The sequence below is a fragment of the Chelonia mydas genome, chromosome 1 (assembly GCF_015237465.2).
Source record: "Chelonia mydas isolate rCheMyd1 chromosome 1, rCheMyd1.pri.v2, whole genome shotgun sequence".
In the NCBI taxonomy this organism is placed as follows: Eukaryota; Metazoa; Chordata; order Testudines; family Cheloniidae; genus Chelonia; species Chelonia mydas.
This window is the reverse complement of record NC_057849.1, coordinates 312,293,623-312,309,782: the sequence shown is the minus strand read 5'-3', so window position 1 is coordinate 312,309,782 and position 16,160 is coordinate 312,293,623. Positions and strand designations below refer to the sequence as shown.

Sequence of the window (16,160 nt, the reverse complement as noted above, 5' to 3'; positions counted from 1 at the left end):
TGGGCCACGTTCCCACGGGCTCGCTGTCTGCTCCAATGGGCGCCGGGGGTTGGAGTATGCGTGGGGCTGACGCGGAAATCCGAATGGGGGCAGCGGCTGGGCCCGGCCGGCCGGCGTGGCTCGGCTCGGTTCGCGGCTTGTGAGGGTAGCTTGTGGGGCGCCGCCGGTGGCCGGCTCCTGAGCGAGGGGCGGCTGTGGCCCGCTTCCCCCTGACCCCGCGCCATGAAACACGGCCCGCCTCGCGGCTGTGCGCCGGTGGCCGCGGCGCTGGTGCTGTGCGCTGCCCTGCTGCTGCCCCCCGCCCGGGGCGCCGGGCCGCGGCCCCGCCAGGCCTGCGCCACCTGCCGGGGCATCGCGGACCGCTTCAACCAGGTGGGCGCGGCCGGGGGAGCCGCGCGTCACAGGGACACGGGGGCCCACGGAGATGGAACCCAGGCGTCCGGGGCCCCGAGAGCGGGGCAGGCGCCCAGCCTGGTGCGCCCTCCTAGAGCGGAGCCTCGCTCCAGGGGTCCGGGGCTGCTGGCGGGGCAGGGGCGGTCCGTGCCTCACGCTGTGCTGGGGCGAGAGGCTCCCTTCGCATCTCTTCTTGGGGCTGCTGAGCTAATGGGGTTTGAGACTTCAGCACATCGGGCAGTGGTTCATTCTCCGCCCGGTTTGATGCGCCGGCTGCGGGAGCGACTCTGCTCCGGCTCTTTGTTGTCACCTTGGCTCTTCTGTTCTACGGATGCGTGTGTGTGTGAGACGCTACCTGTGGGAACGTTCATCCGAGTATTGGGGTAAAATTCCGGCCCCATTGAACTCCATGGCAAAACTTCCAGTGACTTCAGTGAGGCTGGGACTTCACTCACATTCCCATAGGGCAGCCAGGAAACCAATCTTAATAAAGACTATTCCAGAACCTTATTATGCAAATGACAATCTAGGCACCAGGTACTATTGTAACTTATCTTTTTTTTTTTCCATCTCTCTTCTAACCCCCCTCCCTGCCCCCATTGCCTTTCATCGCATTGTCTCATATAACATTTGATGGTAAGCTTCAAAATCTTGTTTGTTAGGCACCTATCACAACTTTGCATGTTGTGAAAGTTATAAATATTGCTTTTTTCCCCATTACACTTAAAATGTGATTACCTTTTTAATAGTAAAGGTCTACATGGATAATTATTTCAATAAAACTTATTTTTAAAAAGTATTTTGTTTTCTGTAGGGATTGGCGGATACAGCAAAAAAGAATTTTGGTGGTGGGAACACTGCTTGGGAAGAGAAAACACTATCCAAGTATGAATCCAGGTACAGTATATCTATGAACTTTTACTTCATGACCAAGCCATGCTTCTCATCTGCCATAATGTTATAGCAGTCTGTACAAAAGCATAAATATTGAACGTATTTTTTGTAGAATAATAAAATAAAGCTATGTGTTCTTAATGATTTCTGATCAAATACAACCAATTTGATACTTCCAGGGATATTAGCAGTTTTTGGTGAAGACTACAGTCCAGTGTTTTAACCCTCTATCTGATTTTTACCAAAAACTAGGCTCCATTATCTCACGCTGTTGAAAATCTTGTGAGGTTATTTAGCCATTTATTGAGTAGTTTGTTTGTTTTTTTTCTCTGTCAGAGCTATCATAGGCTTGATCTTAATCCCAAGATGTGGTCATATTTGTTGCATTAGAGTTTGTTAAATAATCGGTCCCTAAATGCCTGCACTATTGTAGAATGTGGTGGTGTTTTAGCAGTGTTGGTCCCCGGATACTGGAGAGATAAAGAGGGTGAGGTAATACCGTTTATTGGACCAACTTTGAGAGACAGCAATCCAAAGGTCCAGACTTTCTCCCTGTTTCAATGCTAGAACAGTTTATGCTTTACCTTCCCATTTCTTGCATATGCAGGATAAAAAAACCTGCCAGTTTGAATTGCATTCTTCTCCCAATCTGCAAATTCAGTATTGAATTTTGGTCTCTGAGTAATAAGATGCTAGCGTGAAACTTCTAGATTTGAGTAACTACCAAAGCTGTGGATTTATATTGCTTGCCCGTATCTGATTTTACTGATAAATATAAGTATCTGATAATTTTTAAAAATATTGTGGTTGAAAATTATTTCTTTTTTCCTTTGCAACCCACTATCATCTATAAATATAACTGGTAAAATTAGTGGTTCTTGTGATTTTGTTCTTCACTGGTGCTGGCTGCTTAGTTGATGATGCAATATTAGCTAACTCTTAATGCTTCTGCAAGAGTTGTTTTGTTGCTATATTTGGGAAGTGGCCCATATCACACCACAAAGTGATCATGTAATAAAAATTAAGAGGTTGGAGTCTAGATACTCAGTGATCACATACCATTCTTAAATTAATTTTAAACTTGTAACTTTTTCCCTTCTAGCGAAATCCGTCTTGTAGAGATCATAGAGAACCTGTGTGACAGCAGTAACTTTGAATGCAACAACATGGTAGAAGAGCATGAAGAACATATAGAGAACTGGTGGTTCAAACTGTAGGTAACAAAATCTCTAGTGAGGTCTTTATTTGTGGATAAATATCTAAGAGGACCGTCCATCTTTACCAAATCCTCTGTTTGATCAATAAGAACAGCTCAGCCTCACTTTTTTTTTCCCCCTTCACGCTACAATAACTCAGTAAGAAGCTACTGTTTCTTTCTCTGTGTGGTCATTGATCAATTAGGATTATGGAATCAGGGTAAACTGTGGAGAAAGTGCATAGTGTAGCTATGAAATTATTCTGAGGTTATTTTATATTTATACTGCACCTCTCATTCCAAAGGCTCTAAAAGCACTTTATTACCTCTATACACAAAGTATTATGAAATGCAGCAATCTCTGGACTGAACGGTAGTACCCAGTTGGCATGCAGTACAGCAATGAGGAAAGGTAGACATTTAGCTAAGACACCCTGGCAAACCTTTTTTCTTATTAAAAGTATCTTGAGATCTCTGTTCAAGTACCTTGAGCAAAAAGACCTAGCTCTTCTTAAATTTTGAAAGATTATTCACAATAAATGGCATATTGTTCTATTTACCTTTGTATGGATCAATTGCTAGATCTATGAGCCTGTGGAGTTTCTTGTTGTTTGTCCTATATGAACATTACCTTAAAGACACAGGCAGTGTGTACATACTGCCTCTTTTTGGTTGTTTTCCTGGCTTACTAACTCACTGTATAGAAGGTTGATGCTAATGTGAGTCCAGGGATTTGATCCCTTGTGAATTTGTAGCATTTTTCTAATAGCCTTTGGTGCAATCCCACGGTTTGTTACTGTTCCCATCCTGATCAATGGTTAAGACTTCTACGTACTACTGTAATATAAATAAATAAAGATCATACTCAGTGAGGATGGCTTTGTAGGATTCCATATCTCTTCCATAATTCCAGATATTTTCTCAGTTTACAGGTAAAAAAGTAGCCCCTCTAACTGCCAGTTCTGCCAAATTAACCTGGGATTAGTAGGGCCAATTATGCTTGTATTACTTCATCATGTACTCCAGCACGTCCCTACAGCCTGCCACTTCCTGCAGCTCCCATTGGCTGGGAACGGTGCACCGCAGCCACTGGGAGCTGCAGGGGGCTGTGCCTGCAGAAGGTCAATATTGGCAAAATGTCTCGTGGCCCACAATCAGCTTACCCTGATGTGCCGCAGGTTGCCCAGGTTTATGCTATATTCCATACCTTAAGAAAAAAATTAGCTGGTTGGACTGTTGCCTCACTGTTTACCTTTCCCTGTATTTTTTAAAGTCGGGATATGAAATGAGAGCTACAAAAACTCTTTAAATAATGAAAGGTGTGTAATAAACAGAAAAGGTTTAAAGTAATTTGGTTTTGGAATACCATCAGATTCTGGAAGGCTTCCAGAATTAAGGCGTCACTGAATTAAGATACCTCTTTCCATTTAGAAAAGGAGTACTTGTGGCACCTTAGAGACTAACCAATTTATTAGAGCATAAGCTTTCGTGAGCTACAGCTCCCTTCATCGGATGCAGAATATAGACTAACACGGCTGCTACTCTGAAATCTTCCCATTTAGGAATCCTATTAAGATAGCTCTTTCTGGAAGGCGTCACTGAATTAAGATAGCTCTTTCCATTGTTGACAGAAAAAAATTGTGATACATTTTAAAATTATTTAATCCATATGTTTTGATTTATTTTTGTTCTGTCCTCCAAAACTACCCTTCACTTTTTTTATAATAGTGTCAGCCAAGGTGAGACGTTTGCCCATGCACTACTCTTGAGAATTGTTTTAAACATGTATATTTCAAACAGTAGAGTTTTGTTGAGTTGTGTGATGTGCTAGATACAGGAATCTTTACTCCTTTTAAGAAATTTAATGTCTATTCTACAGAAAGAAGAAGTATCCTGACTTGTTTAAATGGTTTTGTATAGAAACTACTGAAGTTTGCTGCCCTGCTGGAACATATGGACCAGACTGCCTTGGTATTTCTTTAAATTAAAAAATATTACAGTCATTTTAAACCCATGAGTATGCTGGCTCTGTTTTATCCAGTCGTCTAATGCTTGTCTATCCTGAACCGCTTTGTAAAAATAGAACTTTGCTGGAGACTCCATCTGACTTAATGGGGGTCCAGATCAAAAGAGGTGAGAGGGAAGTGGTATCTTGAAGTGGGGCTGAGCAGGCAGAATCATAACAATGAGGGTTAGTGTCCAGATACCATGGTGATCTATATACAATAGTAGTATAGTAAGTAGCAGGAAGCGTGTGCACATATGGCAGTAGCTAGTGTAGCTGAAGATGGAACAGCAGTTGAGAGGCCAGAGACAGCGAAGTATCCTGGAGGCTGCTGGGGAAGACACAGGCAAATCCACAGTTGAGGATCAGGTGGAATGGAGATAGGAGAAATGGGAGGGAGGCAGCTGGAGAGGTTTAGGAGCAGCAGCAGAGGAAGCACAGTTGCTAGGTGATTCTGGGAAAAGAGTAGGAGAAGTGGGTGGGAAGAGGAGTGGATTAGATCAAAAATTGACCTCTCCTATAAGTAGCGCCATTAATACCTGTCTGCAGTTTCAATCTGATCACTCCTCGCAATCCGACTATCTTTTTGTTAATTGCTAAATAGATGAAGCCTAACTAAATGAATTCCAAAGTACATGAAATTTGTCTTCCTGAAACACACATTCATTTAAGACGTGGAATTAACTTAGTCAAAACTCCAGTAAGCAGATAGCACAGACATAGCTATTTCATACTGGCGCTGGTTGGAGTTAGAACATTTGGATGTGTATGTGCAAGTGAGCAAAGGGTAGGGTCATTCCTCAATCTAAGCCTCTTTGCTACCTTTTTTCAGCAAATCTATTTTCTTACATCTATTTTTCAAGAAATGATCTAAAAAGAAATTCAGCACAACAGGTAAACTCCAGATAACTCCAAAATATTTATGAAAACCAGTCTTTATCTGAAACACATTATTTTAATGTCAGATGTCCCTGAGACATTGATTATTGGCATTGACTTGTATACTGACGTACACAAGTAAGACCCTGTCATGGGACTTTTTTTTGGTTTCAAGAGTAGACCACAACTTATGAGGAGGTTCTGCACATGATGTGATCTTCTAGTGTGAAAAATAAATTCCCCCCTCACTTTTTATTGGCTAATTTGGGAATGGGTGGAAGGAGATGGGTAGGTCTGGAAGAAGATAGAAAATATTCCTGTTTAGAATGTCAAGGTTTTTTTACCCCATAGTAATGAAAAGTTCTAAGTTATAATGTTTTAACTCTCTTTGTAGCATGTCGTGGTGGATCAGAAAGGCCTTGTCATGGAAATGGTCACTGTGATGGAGATGGCACTAGAGGTGGGGATGGATCATGCAGTTGTAACAGGGAGTACACAGGAGAGTTTTGTCTAGACTGCGCTGATGGTTATTACAGCATCCTGAAAAATGATACACATTCAGTTTGTGCAGGTAACTAGCATTTGCTTTCATCTTTGTATAACCCTTTGTTAGTAGTTAAGAATTCTAATATATTAAATAAAATATCTTAGAAAATCGTGCAAGTAGAGGATATGAGCTGACAAGAAATGAGAGGGGGGAAAATATCAGAATGGTTAAATTACTGTGTCTTAACAGTGAGACGTATCAGTCATGCACATGTTCCATGGTGGTGGAGGATCTGGCAAATCGTTCTTCTGAACGGTCTTTGTTTTTTGTTAATCTCTTCTGACAATAATCTTTAAGTAACTTTGTAGCAGAATTCAATTATTAAATGTAACTATTGATTTTAATGGCAGAAGATAATACATTAAAATATGTAGCAAATATCCTATGAAATTTTGACCGTAGGTTACCATATAATGGTCTATATTATAGCCTGTGTAATAGCCTGTCCTGGTCACTTAAATGGATTTTGGCTAAAAATACTTTCAAGTTCCATCTAAAACATAAAAAACCTCACAGTCTAATTTTGCAATTCAGTACAGAGCAGACTAATTTAGTAGCTTAAAAAACATGATTGTAGGATTTAACTAAAAATGTTACTTAACATTAACTGAACTATTAGTAGCACAATTTGGCAGTGTTATAACGCAGTTATTAAGCACTTTTTTTCCATCTGACTTGCTTCATATTATGATCTAAAGAAATGTTATCCAGTAGTATCAAATCCTAATGCTGGATGCATAGCATGTTTCACCAAGCCTTTTGAGGCCAGTACCATCTCAGGTTGTTGGAACCTAAAGCAATATTATGTGCTAAAAAAAGTGAAGTTTGCTGATTCAGTAGGTAGCACTGCTCTGGGTTAGTACTAAACTAGTGCCCCAACACTGTGCTAGTGAACAAAGGGTTGCAGGAGTTGCTATATTTCTGATGAGGTGAAATTTGGTTCTAACCACTTCTAATGATCAAATAATCTCATGGCTCTCCTCTCAACACAAGGGTGCCAACCTCTCTGTACTTACTAAGTTCTAATGTGGGTAACTACATTCTGTCCCACCTCTTCATTATACTTATGCAAAATACAAAAACAAAAAACCCAGCTAGTTGTATAGTGTTGCTAGTTAAAATGCTTGCTCTCTTCTACTCTGTAGGTGGTCAGATTTTGGTAGTGTGTGTGGTTAAAACTAAAATAATATATATGATCAGAATAAATCTGAGTTTTTTTATAAAGAATCATATTTATACGTTAATGTGATCAGGTAATTTCTGGTCAATCCTAGTATTTGGTTGCCTGAAGACTTACAGTTTGAAAGAAAATCTAATTTGTTTAAAGCATAAGTTAATGTAGCTCTAACCGCTCAAAATCTTTTTCTAGCTTGCCATGATGCTTGTAAAACTTGCACTGGCTCAACTGACAAAGACTGCAAAGATTGTAAAGAGGGCTGGATCAAAAATGAGGAAGAAACCTGTGTGGGTAAGCAAGGTCTTGTCCATGCTAACACAAAGTTAAACACATTTTAAAAAATAGTTGAAGTGAACATCAATAAGCTTAGACCACATCAATCTGAAACCATTCCACTATAAGAGCATTTATGGTATCCTTCTGAAAACTAGCTCAATGTGTTCTGTGATTTATGGTGGTCTCTTGATTCCTGACTTGTAACATAATGCATGGCAATACCGGAAGGATATCTTCCTTTTTCTCAATAAAATGCTTTTCAACAGCATAACAAATGTTCAGTCTGAGATATACCAAGTAATCTGAACTGAAAGCTTGCATCTGTAATCCACTGAACCACAAATGCAGATATATCAAATATCGCGTTGCTGATAAACGTGGGTACATTTGAATACTAAATATTTTTAATTAGTGCTTTAGGAATACCTTGAATGGCATCATACTATGTATTGTGGGATTGCCTAAGAGAACTTATAGAAAAGTTATGCAGGTCCACAGATAGTTCCCTCTAAGGTGTGCACCTGGGTGGCCGGACATGAGAGAATGAAGGGCCACCCACCTAATTAGTGGAGCCACGCAGGCGTGGCTTCGCTACTTAGGTGCCTGGACCCTGGAAAAGACGCACATGTAAGGTAAGGTGGTCGCCCTGGGGGGGGAATAGAGGGTAGGTGGGAGGGGGAAGTGGGGTGAGAAGAGGTGTGTGGGGGAGGGGGGGAATTTGGGATGTGAAGGCTGTGGCAGCCAGAGAAAGAGGTGACTTTCCCCAGCTCCAGGGCTGTGGCTGCCGGGGAAAGACCCTCTCCTTCCCAGCCACAGCTCAGGAGCTGCCATGGCAGGGGAGAGAGGGCACATCCGTTGCATTAAAAAGGTAAGACTACTGATATTAAAAATATGAGTGTGCTTTTATTTATAGAACAAAAAAATTGTTTTTTTATTTTTAATAGCGCTTTTATCCAAATTGCTTTACAATAGTTAGCTAACAGTACAAATGACAATTGGAAAGATCATTAAGTGGTCCACCGAGACCCTCAGAAATTTTCAAGTGGTCCGCAAAAATTTTTTTGCGATCCACTGGTATAGAGCAAGTCTTTCAGTACTACTTGTAGCTGCCCGAAGTAGGTGGTATCAAGACATTCTGGATGGTCTCTTAATTCTCAGTACTACAGAATTAAATCTACATATTTACACTTTATCAGTACCAAGGTTTAGCAGTAGTAAGTGGATCAGATACAATTACCACAAGCCTTTGGACAAAAAAACAAAGAAAACTTGTGTAGACATGGCCCCTTTAGAAGTCACTGGCATGAAAACTAGTATACAATCAACAGAATTACAGCTATTGCCTATAGTTGTGTAGGTAAGTGTAGAACACTGTAGGAAAAGAATCTGTACAAGTTACATCAAGGAAATAATAGTTATGGTGTAAGCAGCAGCAGGAAGAAGTGGGCAGCAAGGATGACCCAAGTAGCCTTACTCTGTCTGATTTTTAGTTGAGTGGATTTGCACCCTTTCCTTGAATTTACAACCAAAATGAGCGTGTACTTGGCTTCCTAAAGTGGCATTAATGTTCAACATGGCTTGTTAATCAAACTTAATTTCTTTTCCAATCCTGTGTTGTACTTTCCTCTTCAATCTTGTATCTTTAACAACACCTAGAGCACTTTGCTGGCTTAGTAACATGGGAGCAGCAAAAGCAGAAGTGTTCGAGTGAGGTAGAAGTGACTGTCTGAATATTGCAAGTCTGAATATTGCAAGTTACATACAGTAGAACCTCAGGAATGGAGGTTGTTCAAAACTTAATGTTTGTAACTCTGAACAAAATATTATGGTTCTCCTTTCAAAAGTTTACTACTGAACGCATTGACTTAATACAGCTTTGAAACTTTACTATGTACTATGAAACTTCATTAGTATTTGAGTGTCAAATATACTTTTTTCAAGTTGGGCAAATTAATACTGGGCACTGACTACTTTCTGCTTTCAGGACATTGTGGGCCTGATGCAAACCTATCGGATGGGAGTCTTTCTATTGACTTCAGAGGACTTGGATCATGACCTGTATAAAGTAGTTCTTACAGGATGTTGAAGATTAACACTTAAACATTATGCTAACTTAACCACATTCCACAGTTGTAGATAACCTGTGTCATTTCTTATGTTTCAGATGTGGATGAATGTGCTGTAGAAGCTTCTCCTTGCAAAGATGATCAGTACTGTCTAAACACAAATGGATCTTTTATATGCAAAGGTTTCCTTTCAATACCTTAACATTTAGAATAATATTTGATCTATATAGAATGGAACAAATTCTGTTACTTTCTTCCGCTAGACAAGCGTGACTAATACTGTTGCTTCAAAAATACCCTTTTTTAATTTAACTATAATTTTTTTCTGTCCTAACCAAAAGTTAGAATAAGAGAATTTGCTGTTTGTGCCCTCTTCCTTTTTTCATATTTCATTTGAGGGATGTTTGTATAATTGACATCATCTGTAGAGTGTCCTGAAGTTTGTTGCTGGTGTTCAGAATCTGAATGTATTAGTAATGACGCATACTGCAATTTTTTTACAACCTTGTGTATGTCACCATTATAAATCAACTTTGTTTATAAAACACTTAAAGCCTCTTATACTATTTGCAGCACTAAATGATGGTATAGTTACACCTAGAATACCATTAATTATTTTCAGCTTTTCCTTGCTCTTAGCTTTCTGAAACTTTCTTTATTGACCAAACTTTCTGTGCTTGGTTTCAACTTAAAGTGGACTTTTCTGGAATACTTGAAGAAAACTAAATATATATATATTTTTTTCCATTTCACAAAGTCCTCACAATGTAAACTAATGTATTGTTGCCATGTTAAACCCTCACTGCAGAAAACTGTCTGGCTAAATAGTAGAAACTATTCAGCTTAATAATGGGTACCCTCCACTGCCCACAAGGAATGTTTAAATGTTAATATTAACCAGCACAGGCAGTTTCTTTTCATGTTCTTTGTTTCGTTTTCAAATCAAGGAAGCTGAATTACCCTCCTCCCCAAAATCCAAAGTAAAGATTACAAAATTAAATGCACAACAGTGAAGAAACTAATTTGGAGCTCATCAGGGGCTGTCCTATTGTTCAGTTAAACATCCTTATAATAGTGCCCAGTCCTGACTAGGGGGAGATGGGGAGAGGCCTATAGGTGGTTCCATGTTGAACATGTGAACAAGTTAGTATTTTGGGAACTATAATTTCTTTCACATTTTTCCCCCTCTTATGTAAAGTTTGTGAGCTTAAGTTCAAGATACAATCTTTTCTGTTTACATCTCATCTGCATTCCAGTATTCATTAATGGTGTTTTTGTTTTAGCATGCGATGCTAGCTGTGTAGGCTGCACAGGAGAAGGTTCTGGCAAATGTAAAAACTGCTTGTCTGGATACACAATAGAAGATGAAAAGTGTACAGGTTAGCTGGATTTTTGAGTTACTCTTAATGTACTGTAGTGCACTTGCTGGATCAACATATGTTCCAAAAGCTGGAATACAAGATGGTTTATTGCTGAGTGTCTCTCTTTAAATGTTAGTCTGTTAGGGCTTCAGCTCTTGTAAATGCTCAAAATGTTTGATAAAATAAAAAGCTCAGCAGTCCACTGGTTTTATGTAAAAATAAAGATCCCTTCTAATATTCAGGCACTCTGCATATGGCTAAACTGATCTACAGCAAGGCCTAAAAAGACTAGACACTGCTACACAGGGGAAAAAGGTATTGCGTTTAACACTTAAAGTTTTTCCTGGTATATCCTATATAGTGACAAGATAACTCATTCAGGAGAGTCAAACATATGGCCTCATGATTTCTGACCTGAATTACTATACATGCTCATGTTATGCAGACTCTAAGCTTTAATTTTTATTAAAAGCAAACTTGCAAATGTGAACAGTGTAGTTTGTCATGTCTGCCAGAGTTAGCAGGCAGCCTGAAACAATGCAGCAGACGGGTACTCTCTCTCCTGTTAATCTCATCAGAGTGGCAACTCTGGAGCCCCAGGATGATACTTCGGTGTCTATATTAATTATTTCATTGGTTGTTACTTTAGCATTGGGAAAAGAGGTGGAGTGAACCCCTCAAGGGGTGGAAATGGGAGTTGCTGTGGAGAAGGAAATTTGGAGAGAAGAACAGAGGACATACAAAGAAGGAGCAAAACAGTGAAGGGAAGACGGGGAGGGAAGATTAAAACAGGCAGACGTATCGATGGCCTAAAGAGGAGCATTTTCTTATTGAATGTGACCATATGGTACTGAAAAAATAGTTTACTACGCAAAGCCTCTGATCTCCCCTTGATGTCTGTGCAAATCTTCCGCTGACATCTGTGAGATTTGCTGTATATTGAGATGAGTACAAAGTCCTGAACTTATCCCACCCCATGATCTACAATCAAACATGGAATCAGCACACGCCTCCCAATGAGTTTGACATCTGTCTGAAGTCAGCAGAATCAAGACAGGTCAGAATCAAGCTCATTCTTGAGACAGAATTCAAAACTATGGGCAGGATTTCTGCCTTCTTCAGTGCTGAGGAGAGCAGTAAATGAATATACTAGAAGTGCCTTGACATCCACAGAGGAAGAGAGCAATGTTTGTCTTCCCTTTTTGAAATTAAATGTGTCTTGAAAGTTCTTTGCAAACCCCCTATGTATCTGATTGTTGGACACTTTCGTAGAACTGGGTGCTAGCAGTTTTCACTATAAATTAAACAGTTGTTTGTTTTAAAGCAGTTAACTTTTTTTTTTAGATATTGATGAGTGTAACCTTGCTGAAAAAGTGTGTGTAAGAGAAAATGAAGACTGTATTAATACCCCAGGCAGTTACACGTGTGTCTGTTCAGAAAGCTTTGAAGAAAAAGATGGTATTTGTGTTCAGACTGTAAAAGCAGGTGAGTGACTTAAAAAAGGCCCTGAAACTAAATGTACTTTAGTACAGCATGCCTAACATATCAGGCTTACAAGGTGTGAATACTCTACAGCTTTGACATTATATTTGTTCTGAGAGTATCCAGTCACTTCCATTTTCTCATCTGTGGGTGCATGTAATACACATCCATCAGCCCTTAATCTGGGCCTCCTGTTTTACTGTCTTTAATATTAAATTGTTTGTGGGTAGAGAAGGCATTCCCAGATAGGAAGTATCAGTATTTAATCTTATTGTCCTACTGGTCCGCTTTCTATTTGATAGTATCTTTCCTTCTACTGCTTTTTATTTTTGTCCTCCCCTTGGGAGAGAGCCCCTCTTGTGTAAGGGGTCAAAAAAATCCAAACCAGGGTCTATCTTATTGTTAAACTGGAGGGGATTCAGAAAAGAGCTACAAGAATTTGTGGTCTGGAGAAAACACCTTATAATGAGAGACTTAAGGAGATCAAGCCATGAAGTTCAAAGAGAAGGCTCTGGGGGAACTTAATCAGAGTCTGGAAATACCTACACAAGGAGAAGATCTCTGATATCTGAGAGCTCTTTATTTTGGCAGACAAAGGCATAAATAGATCCAGTGGTTGGAAGTTGAAGCTAGAAAATGCAAATTTGAAATAGGATGCGCATTTTTAGGTCAGGGAAATTAACCATTGTAACAGATCACTAATGGATGTGACAGATTTTCTGTCACTTGAAATAGTGGTTCTCAACAAGGGTTACCTGTACCCCTGGGGGTACACAGAGGTCTTCTAGTGGGTACATCAACTCATCTCGATATTTTTGTCTAGTTTTACCACAGGCTACATAAAAAGCACTAGTGAAATCGGTACAAATTGAAATTTCATACGAGTCATTTATACTGCTGTATATATGATACACTGAAATATAAGTACAATATTTTCTTCCAATTGATTTATTTATAATATGGTAAAAATGAGACAGTAAGTAATTTTTCAGTAATAGTGTGCTGTGGCACTTTTTTGTATTTTTTGTCTGATTTTTATAAGCAAGTAGTTTTTAATTGAGGTGAAACTTGGGGTACGCAAGAAATCAGACTCCTGAAAGGGGTACAGTAGTCTGGAAAGGTTGAGAGCCATTGAAAAGATGCTTTAATCTGACCGAGTTATTGAGCTTGATGCCTGCATTACTGGTTGGAAATCTATGACCAGTGATATGGGGGAGCTGACAGTCACAGTAGGTGGTGATGGTCCCTTTTGATTTTTAATCCGTTAGTCCAGGTGAGCCATACTGTGCTGAAGCCCTCCTTCACCCTTCCTAAGGTCATGAAGGATTGAGCTATGCTTGCCTTCAGTATAATTTTCACTAAATAGCTAAGTTAGCCACACGTGTGCAGTCTTCCTTAGCTGTGTTCTATGGGTCCAACCCACAGCCCACTAAAATCAGTATAAATATTCCCATTTACTTTAGTGGGCTTTGGATCAGGCATTTTGAGTCTAACACAGAATAGAGATGTATTGCATGTTCAGAATGTGAATTAATGGGGTTATAACTCTGAATGTCACCAGAATGTTCAAAAGGCACTTCTCCTTATTTCCCTGCTAAGTGTTAGTCTCCTACAGCTGTTTGGGATATAGGTACGTTAAGAGTCTTTTATTTTAATTGGAAGAGGGTGTCTCTCCTTGTTATCAAAATGCCTAAATTGTTTGTTCTTAAACTTAAGTCAAAATTATAATACAGTGAAAACAAAGGCTTAAAATGGAAAAAGCTATGCTGCTGGTATTAGAGTAGCAGCCGAGTTAGTCTGTATCTGCAAAAAGAACAGGAGGACTTGTGGCACCTTAGAGACTAACCAATTTATTTGAGCATAAGCTTTCGGGAGCTACAGCTCACTTCATCGGATGCATACAGCGTGAGCTATAGCTCACGAAAGCTTATGCTCAAATAAATTTGTTAGTCTCTAAGGTGCCACAAATACTCCTTTTCTTTTTGCTGCTGGTATTGTGATTGCTTCTGCTATAAGTGTATTCTAATTAAGTCCTCTGGAACTTATGATATAGAAACACTGGCTCAAGTAAGCACAGGCTCTGTAGACTGGAACCAATTTATAAAGCTAAGACAGGAGACTAATGCAAGCAGGCATCTCCTCAGTATGACTTGACACATGTTGCTGGTTCTTTCTTGATGGATACTCTTGAGTAGTTTCTCTTAACACAGTAAGTTCCCAGAGTCAAAAGGTGACAAATATGGTGGTACTTATTCTAAAATATAATTAGAGGCTTTATTCTAACTGAGACACTTTTTACAGGAGAAGAAGTAGAGACATTGGCAACTGCACCTCCATCTGCTGGACATGAGGATTTATGATCTGCATTCCAAAGGAAGACATTAATATCTACACTTTAAATTATTGGACTAAAGTGCTGTTTACCTGATGTACTGTGGAAATGGTGTTGAATATGCAGGTTGCCAGTATGATTATTTTGGAAACTGATAGTGATTAATTGCCCTCCCAGCTGCATTTCTTCATTCACTTAAATAAATGCCACTTTTATACAGGTTTAATAAAACCCTCAAACTACGAACCTCACTCTAGATGGATGAAGTATAGAATTTGTTTGAATTGGTATATTTGATTTAAAAACAGTTTATTCTTAAGCAAACTGCCTATTTCTCATTCTAGCATCTGTTAGGACTGATAATCCTTTTTGAGGGGCTTAAGTTTATCCTGAACTTCATAATTCAAACAAAATGGACTGACCATCTGGGGACTTCTGACGTGAATATTTTTTCTATAGTAGAATTTGGCTTTTAGAAACTGTAAAAGGGAGTCTTTTTGGAAAACTCTTGTCTTAAATGAAAGCTGAATGCCTAATATTGCATTCAATAAAGATTTATTTTGACTGGTGTGTGTCTCAAGTTGCAGACTATCTCCACGCTCTGCCTTAAATGTAAGTTACAGGGGAAAGTAGATGAAACTGCAAAGGAATCTCTGCTTTCAGTAATAGGAGAAAAGTGCTCTCACTATCTGAGCAAACTTAGTGGCATGTTTCTTCAGAAAGTTATCTACAAAACTAGATGAGTTCAAATTTTTCCTAAATAAAGCGGTTACATTTAAATGTTTGCATTATACTAGGTGTTGTATCTACCCAAGGCACAGTATATTAGTATCTTGCCAATGACAAAGCAATGGGTCATATTGAAACTAATATTACTATTTGTATTAATTCTTCCTGTGGCACTCTTGTCTTTAGTGAATTGTACCAGGTACAGTTTTAGTATGTAAGTATCTGACCTTTTCCATGTGCCAATTGATGTAAAAACTATCTTTAACAATGAGCTTGACAGTGCTAGCATCTTCAAAAATAGTGGTATGAGTTTATATGCGAACACTCAGCACTTAGTAGCTCAAGTGTTGAAAAGTAAACTCATGTTACTTTACATTTTGGTTGGGGAGAGGGGAGGTTACACTTCAGTGAAGTTTTTTAAATGAGGTAGTACATACCCTTGACTGCTCTTGGGGGGGGAAAAAACAGTTCAACTACTGGATTTCTAGAGTATCAGAACCCCTTTTCCCCTGAGTCCTAGAAAAGCGTCAATGACTGTCTCTTCCTCTTGACAAAATAAAATAAGTTGCATTCTTAGGAGGGAGCAGTGGGGAAAAATTGATTGGAAAAAGTAAAGGTAGAACTGGACCATAAACTAGACTTAGATTTTGAGCTCACCTTATGTTTGCAACATGCCCCAGAAACTGCCACCTTGCAAAACTTGATAAATTGGACAAAAGCAAGAAGAATGATTAGAGCAATGACCAAGGAAGATAACCTTAGGAGCTATACTCTCACGCAATCTGAGAAGCAAGGTCATGTTTAGGTCAGTCTGAGAAGCAAGG

The 16,160-nt window shown here is 39.4% G+C and overlaps 1 protein-coding gene across 4 annotated transcripts; it reads left to right on the top strand.

Annotated features, from left to right (window-relative positions):
* The first annotated feature begins 30 nt into the window (after window positions 1-30).
* CRELD2 (cysteine rich with EGF like domains 2) lies at window positions 31-15,176 on the top strand. Of its 4 annotated transcripts, XR_006292132.1 has the most exons (11): window positions 50-372; window positions 1,208-1,290; window positions 2,390-2,500; window positions 4,362-4,453; window positions 5,761-5,937; window positions 7,283-7,381; window positions 9,531-9,614; window positions 10,716-10,811; window positions 11,036-11,108; window positions 11,699-11,850; window positions 12,138-12,278. XR_006292132.1 is itself a non-coding variant. In XM_037889061.2 (10 exons), exons 1-10 carry the CDS (start codon window positions 223-225, stop codon window positions 14,633-14,635), a joined length of 1,092 nt encoding a protein of 363 aa, XP_037744989.1. In that variant the 5' UTR covers window positions 31-222; the 3' UTR covers window positions 14,636-15,176. The 4 variants fall into 4 exon arrangements, 3 of the variants coding, with proteins under 3 accessions (XP_037744989.1, XP_043406830.1, XP_043406824.1); XM_037889061.2 differs by lacking the exons at window positions 11,036-11,108; window positions 11,699-11,850 and adding an exon at window positions 14,577-15,176 and having other exon boundaries at window positions 31-372; XM_043550895.1 differs by lacking the exons at window positions 11,036-11,108; window positions 11,699-11,850; window positions 12,138-12,278 and adding an exon at window positions 11,443-11,618.
* Window positions 15,177-16,160: the final 984 nt, after the last annotated feature.